The 15,000-nt window shown below is 39.4% G+C and overlaps 3 protein-coding genes and 1 pseudogene across 3 annotated transcripts; all 4 read left to right on the top strand.

The window, feature by feature from the left end:
* Positions 1-1,816: 1,816 nt before the first annotated feature.
* LOC121799287 (receptor-like protein kinase ANXUR1) lies at positions 1,817-4,752 on the top strand. Its single transcript, XM_042198608.1, has one exon. The coding sequence runs from the start codon at positions 1,915-1,917 to the stop codon at positions 4,549-4,551; it is 2,637 nt and encodes an 878-aa protein (XP_042054542.1). The 5' UTR covers positions 1,817-1,914; the 3' UTR covers positions 4,552-4,752.
* An 855-nt stretch (positions 4,753-5,607) lies between these two features.
* LOC121798552 (ATP-dependent Clp protease proteolytic subunit 5, chloroplastic-like) lies at positions 5,608-8,989 on the top strand. Its single transcript, XM_042197616.1, has 8 exons — positions 5,608-6,020; positions 6,241-6,358; positions 6,445-6,537; positions 6,859-6,904; positions 6,984-7,056; positions 7,498-7,532; positions 7,630-7,718; positions 8,512-8,989. The coding sequence occupies exons 1-8, from the start codon at positions 5,791-5,793 to the stop codon at positions 8,710-8,712; spliced, it is 885 nt and encodes a 294-aa protein (XP_042053550.1). The 5' UTR covers positions 5,608-5,790; the 3' UTR covers positions 8,713-8,989.
* A 556-nt stretch (positions 8,990-9,545) lies between these two features.
* Positions 9,546-10,418, top strand: LOC121800646. The gene has a single exon (XM_042200171.1). It carries the CDS (start codon positions 9,546-9,548, stop codon positions 10,416-10,418), a length of 873 nt encoding a protein of 290 aa, XP_042056105.1.
* A 2,299-nt stretch (positions 10,419-12,717) lies between these two features.
* On the top strand, positions 12,718-14,370 carry LOC121800647 (annotated as a pseudogene).
* The last annotated feature ends 630 nt before the right edge of the window (positions 14,371-15,000 follow it).

Genomic DNA, 15,000 nt, shown 5'->3' on the forward strand with positions numbered 1-15,000 from the left:
AATGTTATGATCATTGTAATTTTTTATCATGATTTTATTAATTTTTAAAAACTTTCAGACAACACAAAATAAATTATACTCCGTATATCCAATGTTGAATTCTATTTTATTCGTTTTATGGTCTTATATGCATTGAGAAAATGGAAAACTAGGTACTACTATGCAAAGAAATAAGCAAAAAGAATAAATTAAAAATTAAATAGAACATAATGCCTTTTGTTGGCAAAATACACAAATAACGTTAAAAAGAAAAAAATGAAGATAAAAAAGAAAAAAGAAAATTGGCAAGTAATAAGAGGAGAAGACAACCTACAAATAAAGGTGAAAGGAAAAATTTGAGAGAAAAGATAGTAAGATTAGCTATTTATAACTAGCAAGTAATTATTTGGGCAAAAGAAGCACAAATAAATAAGATAACAGATCCATAATGAGACCAGCTTATTACAAAACAAAACTAGGAGTAGTAGTTTAGTTTGGAAGATCAATTTATTAAAATTACTTCTAATTAAGCAACTCCATGTATGTACATGGCAACATGGATATTTTGCAATAACATGTGTAGTCACAACTTTTGAACACAAATTCCCTTAAAAATAAATTGCATTTATCGTTTTGAGATGTCACCAGTTCAATAATCCAATAATTTGTTTTTCAATCTGTCTCTTACTCTACCAATTGTATATTAAAATATGTGCTATTTAATATATTATTTATTTGTTAAGGAAAAAAGGAGTAGCTTTTTTAAAAATAAAAAGAACTTAACCCTAAATAATATTTGAATTAAAAGTATAAAATAAGTAGATGATTAATTATAAAAAGGGCAAATTGCCGTCATGAACTTTCACAATAGTTTGGTTTTTCCTTTAAACTTTAAATGTTGCATGAAAAGTCATGAACTTTACCGGAATGTGTAAATTTCCCATCCGACCCGATCCGATAGATTTCCGACACAAACTTATCCTACGTGGCGCGCCAGAAGCGTGACTTGACAACTCCACTAATTCTGATTGTTTCTCTTCTATCTTTGCAATCTCCGACTCTGGGCTAATCACAAACATACAAGTAGAATAAATGAAAACATACAAATTGAATTCCACAAATCGAATTCAACATACAAATTGACATAAACATTCAAATCGAATTCTACAAATCGAATTCAGCATAAAACTAGCATTAATTCCACAATTCGAATTGAACACTAAATTTGTCATTTGCCAAGTCACGCCCCCGGTGCCGCCACGTAGGATAAGTTTGTGTCGGAAATCTATCGGGTCAGGTCGGATGGGAAATTTACACAATCCAGTAAAATTCATGACTTTTCATGCAACATTTAAAGTTCACCAGAAAAACTAAACTATGGTAAAAGTTTGTGACTTTATAGGCAATTTGCCCATTAAAAACTTGCAACTACAGTTTGAGATCCTTCGTATTATCTCTGAATTTTCACTATCACGCCACTTTATATATATATCTCTCTAGTAGATACAGAAATAATGGAGAAAAATAAGATATTTTGAGTGACTATATTTCTTACCAAATACTTACCCAGAGTTTCACTTATTGCTAATAAATGAATCAATTTAAAATTTTAAAAATTATGTAATTTATTTGTGTAAATATTCCCACATTGAGACATTCACTCAACTCCACCCATCTACAATTTCCTAAGAAAAAACAAACCATCAAAAATGAAGTTAATGAACAAAACACAAAATCATATGAATCTACGTCGACCTCAAATTCATAACAGCAAATTTAAGAAAATAATGTGAAATCTCAACAAGAAAAAGAAATCAGAAAAAGCACAACAGGGAATTGAAAAACTAGGCATACAGGAAAATCCGAAATTCAAACTCTTTGTCTCCTGTATGCCAAAAGTTTCTCGCTCATCTCATCTCATGTATTGACGCAGCCATGGTTAAACATTACAACCACACCATTAGTAAGAAGGTTGTTCTCTCTCTAGCAATCATTTCCCTTCTCTCTATCACAACCCATGCACAAGTCAAACCTCTTATTCTCAATTGTGGCTCCCCAAACTCCGCCAAAGATGCTGACGGCCGCTCCTGGGATCCCGACGACAAATTCCTCGCTGCCGGTACCAAATTCGTCGTCGCTAAAGCCGACGTTCAGGATCCATCGTTGCCATCGGAGGTTCCTTACATGACGGCCAGAATCTTCCAATCCGAAGCCAAGTACCAATTCCCCCTCATAGATTCAACCTCTCGGACTATGCTCCGCCTCCATTTCTACCCCTCATCCTACCCTAATTTCGACATCTCCAAGTCCTACTTCGCCGTCGTGGCCGGCGGGGTCACGTTGCTGAGCAATTTCAGCGCCTTCATATCAGCGGAGGCGCTCTCCCAAGCTTACTTCATCAAAGAATTCTTCCTCGCTCCGTCGGAATCCCCGACGCTCGATGTCACGTTCAAGCCGCAGGCTTTCGCGTTTGTGAACGGGATTGAGGTTTTGCCGATTCCTGCAATCTTCGATTCAGATCCTGCATTGGCCGGCACCGTGGGAGCGGGCGTCGACGCGACGGGGGCGACGACGGTGCCGATCAGCGATAGCAGCATGGAGACGATGTTTAGGTTGAATGTAGGCGGGCAATATGTGTCGCCTGTGAATGATTCTAACGGACTAATGCGGAGTTGGTATGATGATAGTGTTTACTTGTACGGAGCGGGCGTAGGAGTTGCGGTGGCGGCAAATACGAGCATTGCTTATAAAAGCATGCCTTCTTTCATGGCCCCACTCGATGTCTACTCCACTTATAGATCAATGGGCGCATACAAGGATGTGAACAAGAATGCAAATCTTACATGGATCTTCCAAGTTGATCCCAATTTCATGTACATGTTGAGGTTCCACTGGTGCGATTCCGAGATGACCAAGCCTAATCAAAGAGTCTTCGACGTATTCATCAATAATAAAAGTGCTGAATACGACGTTGACGTATTTGCTATGACCATGGCAACGTCCACCCCGATCAAGAAGGACTACGTAGCTCGAGTCGCTGAATCGACCTCGCAGCTCTGGGTGTCCTTGCGCCCTACAGACGCCACAAAATCACAGTTCGTAGACGTTTTGCTTAACGGGCTAGAAATTTTCAAGTTGAGCGACGTCGCGAAGAAGAACCTGGCAGGGCCCAATCCTTCCATCTCTGACTTGATGAGGAAGTATCAGGATGGGCCTGCCTCGTTTGCCTCTGAGAAATCCGCAGTCTCAACGGTGATCATCACCGGGGCAAGTGGGGCATGCGCAGTGGGACTCGCCTTTGTCGCGTGTCTCTTCGTGTACCAGAGGAAACAAAGAGACCCTAAGGGAGACGGCGCCACCACATGGCTGCCTATTTCTTGGAACTCGAGCTCCACCACAATGAAATCTTCCGTGTCTGGCAGGAGCCAGGGCGCGGGCGCGGGCATCTCATCCGACGCCGCATGCAACTGCCGCTACTTTAGCCTGTCGGAGATCTTGAGTGCCACCAAGAACTTCGACGAGTCCAATGTGATAGGCGTGGGAGGCTTCGGAAAAGTGTACAAGGGTGTGGTCGACGGCACCACAATGGTGGCTGTCAAGCGATCCAACCCCTCATCCGACCAGGGCATAAACGAGTTCCAAACAGAAATTGAGATGTTGTCGAGGCTGAGACACCGACATCTAGTCTCCTTGATCGGATTCTGCGAGGACAATGGAGAGATGATTCTTGTGTATGACTACATGGGGCAAGGAACACTAAGGGAGCATCTCTACAAGGGGAATAAAATAGTTTTATCATGGAAACAACGACTAGAGATATGCATCGGAGCAGCCAGAGGCCTACACTACCTCCACACCGGAGCTAGATACACCATCATCCACCGCGATGTCAAGACCACTAATATTCTCCTTGACGACAAGTGGGTGGCCAAGATGTCCGACTTCGGGCTCTCCAAGACTGGCCCGGACATGAACAAAGGCCATGTCAGCACAGTGGTGAAAGGCAGCTTCGGATATTTAGACCCAGAGTATTTCAGAAGGCAGCAACTGACAGAAAAATCTGATGTGTACTCATTTGGAGTGGTTTTATTTGAGGTTTTATGCGCTCGGCCAGTGTTGAACCCTAGCTTGCCAAAGGAGCAAGTGAGCCTGGCTGATTGGGCACTGCGGTGTGCGAGAAACGGCACGCTTGAGGACATCATCGACCCACAACTACAGGGGAAAGTGGGCCAAGAGAGTTTGAAGAAATTCATGGTAACCGCAGAGAAATGCTTGGCCGATCACGGCACGGATCGCCCCTCCATGGGCGATGTGTTGTGGAACTTGGAGTTCGCTCTACAGGTGCATGAAAATCCCGATCACAATAGGGGCGGTTCCACTACGACAGGGAGCGTCGACTTCGAAGGACAGATTGATCAGAATAGCATCATGGCTATGCATAGAAGCATTCTGAATATTGAGGACGATGATGATGATGATGATGATGATGAAGAGGCAGCAAGGAAACCACAAAACGGGAGTGATAATCCAGATGAGATTTTCTCGCAAATTGTCATGCCTACCGGTCGTTAATATTCTTTGTTTTTTACATTCATCCCATCTTTCACTATATACAGCACCGGGTGCTATGGGTGAATTTGTGATTTTATGTTTAAAATTAGCAGCAAGTTTCTGATCAACCTACCTTTGGAATTACTTATATGTTGATATTTGTATGGATTGGAGTGTTGCAATTTTTTTTACTGAGTTAAGGTGTTCATCCTATTTTAAACCATTTAATAAGTTCTTATTACTCCTATATTTTTTTTATGTTCTGGTATAGTTGATTAGCCTAACAATATTTATTAGTAGTAATTTATTTCCACATTAGTAATCGGATCTCCACCCTATGAAAAAAATGTTCCAATTTTGGATCTTATATCAGGATTTAGGTACCATATAGTCTAAACAACCGCAACAAATAAAATTATTGTTATTGTTTTGAGTAATAAAGTTTCATTGACAGTGTTAACAAAATCTGGAACCAAATTTGTTGTACTTAATGTAATACTCCCTCTGTCCCGCACTACTCGCACTTATTTCCTTTTTGGACGTCCCAAGTTACTTGCACTCTTTCCATTTTTAGTAAAAAATTTCACCTAAAGCCGTAATTTTTGACTTTCCTATACACTCATTCCTTAATCTCCGTGCCGAAAAGGAAAGGGGCGAGTAGCCCGGGACGGAGGGAGTACTACTACTATAAGATGGTAGTAGTAATTTTATTGTTTCATCTACACATTTAAGAAAGAAAAACATTTACTCTACTTCTTTTTAATCACGAAAAATGTGTCCTCCGTAAAATATGATACTTCCACCGTCCCATTAAAATTGAGTCATTTCTCTTTTTGACAAAAAAATAAAACATCCAATCAACATTACTTTATTATTTTATTTCATCATTTACTTTACTTTCTTACTTTTTTATCTTTCCTATTTTATTTTACTTTCATATAATTTATTCAACCCAATTTCTTAATATATGTAGCTAAAAGTTTTATACTATTAAGTTAATTGGGACGGATGGAGTACCATTACAGATTTGAAGGCGAAGGTTTTATAGTATAGTACTCCACTTATGTATATTAATTGGACTCTCCCACAAAAAAAGAAATTAAAAAAATTAAGAGAAAAGAGGGAGAGAGGTCTCAACACGCCACAGTCTTCTGGTCGACTCACTGTCGCCGCCGTTTTAACGGATAAGCCTCCGATTCTCCTCCTCCTCGTTCTCGTCCCCGTCCTCGTCCTCGTCCTCTGCCACATATCCTTTGCAGAATGGCGCATTCATGCGTATCTCCTTCTTCTCTCAGATTCAACTCATCGCTTTCTCTCTCTTCACCAAACCCATTTTCTTCCTCTTCCAAAATCGTATCTCTTCCCTTCCAACCTCTCCGTTCCAGGAAGCTGAAGAGTTCCAACCCCCGGAGTTCGTCGGCGAAGGCTATGTACTCTCCGGAGTTTTATGCCCCGGAAAGGACCTCACGCGATGGTATTTGGTCGATTAGGTAAGGGTTTTACACACTACTGCTGTTTATCGGATAATAATTATTTTTATATATTTCGATGGGGTTTGTGCGCTATTTGATTTTCCCTTGGTCCTGGTTTAGTTTCCAATGCCAATTTGATTGCAAATCTATTCTAGCACCAACGAATAATATAGTCTATTTAATTGTTGTAGCGAGTATTTGACTAGTTGGTGGTAACTGAGTTCCTCTTGTGTTTTAGGGATGATTTACATATCCCATCATCGCCATACTTCCCAGCTTATGCTCAAGGCGGGCAGGGCCCGCCTCCCATGGTCCAAGAGCGTTTTATGAGTGTTATTAGCCAGCTTTTCCAATACGTGAGACATTTGCTGAAATTTTCATTTAGAATATGTTTAACTATCAATTACTCTGCTATAGTTGTAACTCCCTATTGATATTTCAGCGAATAATACGATGTGGAGGAGCCGTTGATGATGATATGGCAAACATCATTGTTGCTCAATTGCTTTATCTTGATGCTGTTGATCCAACTAAGGTGTGTTTTACTTTCATCTGATAATATAGTCCTTTTATTTAGAGTGGTATTTTTTGCGCGACATACGAGCAGATAAGGTCTGTTCGGTGTTAGCTACATTAGTAGTTTCCCTGGGGTGTGATATTAGGAAATTAGAATAAGGAACGGTTATGATAATGATTGCTTACAGCTTACTCACTCAAAAGTATTTCATAGCAATGTGTTGTCCCATTGGTATATCTGGTAGTCTGGGTTTTCCTGGCCTCTTTGCAGTGTAATGAATATATTCCTATTATGTTCACCTCTGACAATCTATTATTTAATTTATATCGTACTGAACAGGATATAGTCATGTATGTGAACTCTCCAGGTGGATCAGTTACAGCTGGTATGTATATTGTTTAAAATGCCCATTACCTGTTAGCTGAGTGTACAAATATCTTATCTGCTTCCTTTTAACTTTCTAGGAATGGCTATCTTTGATACCATGAGGCACATAAGGCCTGATGTTTCAACCGTATGCGTTGGGCTGGCAGCTAGGTGAGGCCAACTATAGCTTTTGGGAAATCACTTCAAAATTAATGTTCACATTTAATTATCCATTTCTGGAATAATCAATGAAAGGAACGAGCTTCAGCAAGCATACAGTCATTTTACTTGGTGATTAGATATTTTTAGTTATATTGACTGAGGAATTCATAGATTACATGTTGATGATGCCTTTTTCCCTTGGGTTTTAGCAGTAGTGAAAGAGAGGGCTGGCTATGCCTTCAGCAATCTGCATGCACCACCAATATTTGGATTAGCTGTTAGGATATCATTTCAAACCCATCTGATCCCTGTCATCATGTGGTCTAGATGTCTTTTTATACCCAAAACTTTTAATGCTCCACTTGCTTATGGGTATTTTGCTTGTGCATTTTCTTATTGCCATTAGATGTCTTTCTAATGAAGTCATATCGTATCTTTATTCTTGTGCAGTATGGGAGCTTTTCTACTAAGTGGTGGTACCAAAGGTAGATTATTTCATTTCTTTTGGTTATTTAAGGATTCTACAACAGTTTTTCTCATTTTCTTAAGTGAGAGTACTATATTCTGATCTTATAACTGAAGGAAAAAGATATAGTCTTCCTAACTCAAGGATAATGATCCATCAGCCCCTTGGTGGAGCACAGGGCGGGCAGACTGATATTGATATTCAGGTGATTTCATCTTCTTTGGTATTGGGTGGATGATAACCTTATAATGAGATGGACATTGCCTTTTATCACTTTTAGTTTGTATTTGTGAATTATTTTAAGGTTATATAATTCTGTTGGTTTCTTTACATATTTACAATCGTTGTGAATATTTTATATGTTTGGTTGAATTCTTAATGGGTGATCGTACACGGTTTAAGGCTCCCAACTTAAATCATGCCAAAGTAATTTAAGCATGAAGCTTTATTTTATCTGCATTGCCGTTTGTATCACAAAGTAATGTTTTTTGTTGGTTTCTTATCAACTTTTTGTCGGTATCACAAAGTAAGGTTTCTTATCACAATATTCTGACTCTCAGCTAGATGATGTTTGCTTTCTGTGTTTGTAACTTTGGTTTAAAGCTTGGAGGTTAGGATTGAAATGTGCAAGGTGTGAAACTGTGAAATTATGTTTCATTTTCTGTCCATCCAGATTCCAGAGACTCAACCCATTAGCTTGTAACTATTGGTTTGTTTCTTTGTCAAGATATCCTTTATCGCTCTACGATATGTGAAGAAGCACTAAAACAGAAACCCTGACTTTATGATTAGAGCTATGAGTAATGCTGATAGACACTCTAATTGGGTAGCTTTTTGATGGTTGTCTAACATTTCGATTGAGAGATTCTGTTATATCATGGCCAACCTGATTATATGGTAGATCTGTTATATTGCAGACTCAGTCACTCAGTAACACCTCTTGTTATTCTTTTTTTATATGAAAATCACTCCTTAGTCCTCAATGTTCTTTTTTGCAGGCAAATGAAATGTTGCATCACAAAGCAAATTTGAATGGATATTTGGCGTACCACACTGGTCAAAGCCTAGAGAAGATCAACCAAGACACAGATCGCGATTTCTTCATGAGTGCTAAAGAAGCCAAAGAGTACGGTCTCATAGATGGTGTTATCTTGAACCCACTCAAAGCCCTCCAGCCGCTTGCAGCTGTAGCAGAATAACTATAAGGTTTATTTCAAGCTCCCACCTCTTTTTGGTTGGTGATTGATTTCATAACCAAAAACATGGGTTTTTGTTGATTTCAACCATACAGCTAGAAAATTTAGAATCAACAAGATTCTATGAATTGTTCCTATCCAGACGCATCCATGTAAGATCATTATTTAGTTATATTTGATGAACTTATCATTGTCCTAAGTAGCAGTCGATACATTGGGTACATTTTGTCCTTGTGTAATACTCTCTTCATATTTGAAATAAAAATGTCTCTCCTAATTAGTTAGTGCCATAGTTTAAAATTATATAGATAAATGATGCCAAACTTTTAGTTTACCACACTGTCTTCGATGCTATACTATTTTTTATGGTATGAAAAACTTATTCCGAATAGATAGAGTAATTGGTGAACCTTGTTTGTCTTCAATAATATATTACTACTAATATATGACATATAAAAATCCTCTTGTCTAACAGCTGATAACCTGTCAATTGTGTCTCATAATATAATATCATCATGAAGGAATACTTCAAACTCATATTGATTCCCATTTCCATACCCACTAACCTAAATTAAACTTGTCTATTATTTTCATGATTTCGCCATTATTATTTAGGTGTACCAAGCCTTTCTCAAAATTATAGCGGTACTAGAAAAGTCTAATTCAATAAAAAAAAGTAATACATGCGACCCTGTCCTAACATCCTTCGTCAACCAGGTCGTGCCCGCCACTTTATTATCACACCATCTAACGTAGTATATATAAATATGCATTTCTCGTTTATATCTAAAACCCAAAATTTATCTTGTTCAAAGCCAATTAGAAACCCAAATCCAATGGAGCTCAATCCATCGGAATATGTTCAAGAAAATGCGGCCGCCACCACCACCACCAGAGTCCGTTGCGCTGCCACAGCCGTCGTTGCTGTCGTGAGGCAGCCATTTCAAATTATGACCACCACCCTCCTCAGCCTCCTCCTCCCCCTATCATTCCTCCTCCTCGCCCGCCTCGCCACCGCCCACTACCTCCTATCCGTTTCCGAGGACTACCCCCCGCCGCCCCCGGCTTCTTTCATCACCTCATATTTCATATACTCCAAAAACCCCACAATCCTCCACTTAATAGTTTCAATCATCAGCGTCTCATCCCTCACCAATGCAGTCACCGGAAAAACCACCTTCCTCAGCCGGTCTCCAGCAGAGCCCCTGACGCCAGCGCGGCTGTACGTTGCTTGGCTGTTTCTCGTGGTCCTGCAACTCTGCGTGGGGGTTGGGATCGAAGGCAGCATCGCCGCCAGCGTCGAGGGCTCGAATTTCGGGCAGGATGGCAGCTTTATATGCAGACTGGTCTTCTTTTTTGGGCTGCATGAAATAATGCTGTTTTGGTGGCGGACGGTGGTGAAGCCGGTGGTGGACGACACGATATTCGGGGGGTGGAGGGCGGAGGGGCGGGTGGAGAAGGCGGTGGTAGGGCTGAGCTATGGGGGGCTGTGGTGGTGGAGGCTGAGGGAGGAGGTGGAGGCGCTGGTGATGGTGGCGGAGGTGAAGAGGGAGATGATGATGGGGGTTGGGGTGGTGGATTTCCTTGGCTTTTGGTTGTATTACGTGACGGTGACGGTCGGAATGGTTAGGATGGTCAGAGCCTTGGTTTCGACGGTTGCGATCTTGGTACGTAGGCGAGAGAGCCGGCCTAATGACGAGAAGGTTTGACTTGGACCGGCCTCGATAAAATTAGACAAAAACTTTGGTGCGCGCACAGTGTCTCGTCCTGCCTCCTTGCGCTCACCGTGCGGGTGCACGGGAGAGTGGCTCAATTAAATTCAATTTCATCCTCCAATTATTGCTTCATTTTTTTTTTGCTTGTAGAAAATTTCTGCTGTCATATCTTATTATAATCACATTAATTCATGTGATGGTAACTGCGAAATTTCGGAGGTTGATGATGTATTCAATTTATGATGAGGAAATTGTTATTTAAAATTTATATTTTGAAGATGACATTTACTTTTTGTCTCATATTACTGCGGACGAGTAAAAAATTCTATAACTACTTTAGTATGATTGGTTTTTGGATAAATATGAGCTATCTCTTTCAAGTTTAATTCGAAAAGAATGCATTTTATATTCTTTTAATATTAGTATTTCTTAAGAAATACGCGTGGAAAAATTCAAAAACACTCATGGTTGATTATTTTTTTCTAGAGGACTGATATTTGTTTGTCACCATGATTAAAATTCAGCTCTGTAGTAGCTTTTGTTGACAATTCACCGATTCATATGATAAAATGACTATTTTTATTATGTCTTGTTGAATTTTGGGAGAGAGAAATTCTATCTCTATACATATATTTGAGATTACTTTATCCAGATTTTCAAGGATATGCACAAGTGAAAATCTTTAAGTCAACTTTTTTCACAATCTTATTAATAATTATTTAGTGATGTATTGTTTCCAAAATTACGAATAATTTTCGTCACGAAAATTTCAACCATTCACAAAACTAAGATAACTTTATAAAGAAAATCCAAGGCACTTTAAAAGACTTGAAGTGATGCAGTGTATTATACATGACTATTCTTTTATGTAATACTAAAAATTCTCCCAAAAGAGTTGCAAACTTGCAAACAAAAACTAGAGTCCAAACATCTTCAAGTTACTTACTTATTTCATTTCATAATATATGCGTAAAAATCAATAGATTGTTATACAAAAAGTACAAAGAGGAGAGTTCAACTTAAATCCAACTAGAATAATTATGGTATTGTGAATTTGAAGTCACATACCAACTTTGAGTTCAACTATGGAGTAACATATTTCATTTCATTAAAACATAGTATCATAGTATATTCTTGGAATGTGAATGAGTACAAAGAGGAGAGTTAAAGAAGTGTGCTTTTGGTTGCCCCTTATCATTATTTCCATTACTATTGTCATTCACCGTTATTATCAATTACACAACCTTGTCTTTTAATGATATATGTGTTTCCATTTCTGCAATTTTTAATTTGAGGTTGATTGTGAAATATATGTAGCCATCACTGTACACCAAGCATAGAGAAATCTGCAGGCTCGCATTGAATATCATACTCCGATATCGGTTGACATTACAGATATAGACACAATCGTGTATAGTGCATAATGTATTAGCCAACATATAAAACCAGAGACATTCTACAAGATCATTTTCATATTTTTGGCTTCATTTCCTTGTAAGCTTCTGTTTGTCCTTTTCCTGTGTCAAATTCTTTAATATGATCCAATAATTAAACAGTTATATTGTATTATATGCTTATTATCCTAAGCTGGCCTAATTAGTTTCTGCATTTCTTAATTCTGTTTATAAAGTCTGCAAAAAAATATCAAATCTTGTTATTTCCTTGATTTGTTTTCTCAAGGGCTGATGGAAAACGTCGTCTTTCAACCCAACGAGAGTGATCATGATCACGATGCAATTTGTGTTGAGAAAATCGGATAATTTTCTCTCAAATAGTGAAATGAACCGATTCAGTAATTTCAGAGTTAACCCAATGGGGTCTACTCAATAAAATTACTTCTCCAAATAAATTCTTTAGAAAGACTGGTGAGGACCTCTTAAATACCAGATTCCTAACAGAATTTATCAGTCGGTGTATTTATCACAATATAAAAAAACCCAAAAGAACCGTACAAAACACTACTACCAAACCCGCAAATAATATTGAATACAATATCCCAACAGAAAATAAAGCCAGAAATAAATGCGGAACAAAATAAATAATAAAGAAAGAACACACCCAAAACTTTGATAACGGAATTCGGCCAAATTGCCTACGTCTCCGAGCACCCTCTGCAGAGCCCACTTATATATAGACGGAGAAAAGAATACAAATTTGGGATGAATTACAAATGAGGGAGGAGTGCTCCTTTTATAGGCAGCCACTCCCCCCCAATGTTTCAATACCCACCGATGTGGGATATACAATTTGTTAAATTTGACAAACTTCAACAATTTGGAGGATCAAACAAGACATGGATGAGAGCGCGTTCATGGACTTGTTTTCCTCCGTTTTTGGACAAGAAAGTGCCTCTTGTGATGCGGTGCAGAAGATGAACATGGTTGGTGTGGAGCCAGGAAGATCAGAAGTCAGCAAAGATGTGAAGGAAAATCAGAGGTTGAGGAGGCCTAGAGAAGGAGACTCAAAGATGAAAACAGCTTCGATCAGAGATTGTCAATGGAGGAGATCTTGATGGTTGCTGGGGAAAAATTCATCCAATTTTCCACCAACAGAATTGATGGCATGTCTATGCTGTTCCACCCTTATGGCTCTTCAATCTCAGGGCTTTTCCGATGATGAGAGAGATGTGGAGATCATGCACAGCCTTCTCTCTGCAGCAGATAATGTGGGGATGAAGCAGTTTGATGAAGCAGCTAGGCTGCTTGCTCGTTGTCAGATGATGGTGTCTGTATCAGGCACCCCCGTGCAGCGCCTTGCCTGCTACTTCTCTGCAGCCCTGGAGCAAAAGATCAGCAGAGAATGTGGCATGGTGGTCACCACGAGGAAAACAGACGGCGGTGTTCATCATGTAGGGCATGCATTAGGCACAGGCAACGCGTTCTTGGCCTCCTACCAGCAGCTGCCCTTTGGCCATGTAATGCAGGCCATCATAGAGCAAGTGAGAGGTGGTGGGAAGGTCCACCTGATTGATCTCCAGATCAGGAGTGGGATCCAATGGACGGCTGTGATGCAAGGGCTCTCAGACTCGCAGGTGCACGTCTCAGAATAATTGCAGTAGGCACAGCCGATCAAACATACATGGAGAAAACCGGCAGCAGGCTACAGAGCTTTGCTCAGTCTATGAACCTGCCCTTCTTGTTTGAGGTTGTCTACTTGCAAGAGATGGATGCATTCAGTGAGGACCTCTTCAGCATCGAACCTGATGAGACCGTTGCAGTCTACTCCTTCTTGATGCTGAGGTCCATGATATCAAAGCCCAAGTCGTTAGAGACTGTGATGAAAGTGTTGGCGAGAATTAGGCCAGCTGTGATGGTGGTGAGTGAGGTTGAGGCCAACCACAACTCCCCGTCGTTCATAGACCGTTTCATGGAGGCCCTACTGTTCTACAGCGCATATTTTGACTGCTTGGAGGAATGCATGGAGAGGGGCAATGAGTATAGGGCGATTCTTGAGGGGTGTTTCTTCGGGGAAGGGATCATGAACATAGTGGGAGAGGGTGACGAGGAACGTGAAGCTGAGTGTTTGGAGGAGGTTTTTAACGAGGTTTGGGATGGTGGGGATCGCGTTGAGTGATTCGTCAAAGTATCAGGCAAGTCTGGTGCTGGAGCAGTTTGGGAAGGGGAGGTGTTGTGATCTTGAGTTTGATGGGAAGGGGTTGATTGTGGGGTGGAAAGGGACACCAATACAGTCTGTTACAGCTTGGAAGTTTTCATAGATTGGATTGTGATGGAAATGTTTTTATTGAGAGTAGATGTAGCTGTTGAGGTTGTTTGTCTGATTCTTTAATGAAGAAAAGAGTGGTTCAAAGATGTATGGCTGGACTGTATATATAGGCTCAATCCATTTCTTTCAACTGAAAAAACATATGCCTTTTGTTGTTGTTGTTTTTGTCCCAAGCTAGTTGTTCATTCAATTTGAGAGTCCACCAGCTTGTGTTTGATTTTTGGCAAGCCCAACACACATTCATTTCTGATGTTGTCAATTGGTTTTGGTAAATTTTTTACTAAAGTCGTCTCATGTGCATGTGCATGTGCATCAATTAATTAAGTTTCCGCCACCAAAACTTTTGCATGATTGGTTCCGAGGAATTTGTGTCATGAAATAATAATAACATAATGTATAAAATGAAACCAATACAATCATACAGAAAACATACAACTCCATACACAATTATTAATTTCAAAAATAGCAGCTGATACTATGTTTAATCTTACAATTTCAGTGTATTTCAAGTTGAACATAGACACCCTTGTCCAAATAAGTGTATTAATAATACACTGTCTCAGAATAAATGTTTTTTGGACTTGTATAGAAAAATGATGTATGTTTCTCATTTCATAATTTCACATATTTTGATACAGTATACAATAACACAAGGGCAGATGATACATTTGAATCAAAAGGATTAAATATACAGCAATATTCTTGACAAAGTTCGAATTAATGTGAATTCAACACTTAGATCCCTAAAATCAAAGTAGAAGGTATGATGAAGAGAACCAAACATATGATATGAAATTAGAACAAATCATAAATGGGTCAAATTTACAACAATGAAGCCCATGGACTATGATAG

Source organism: Salvia splendens, chromosome 4 (genome assembly GCF_004379255.2).
Source record: "Salvia splendens isolate huo1 chromosome 4, SspV2, whole genome shotgun sequence".
Taxonomy (NCBI): Eukaryota; Viridiplantae; Streptophyta; class Magnoliopsida; order Lamiales; family Lamiaceae; genus Salvia; species Salvia splendens.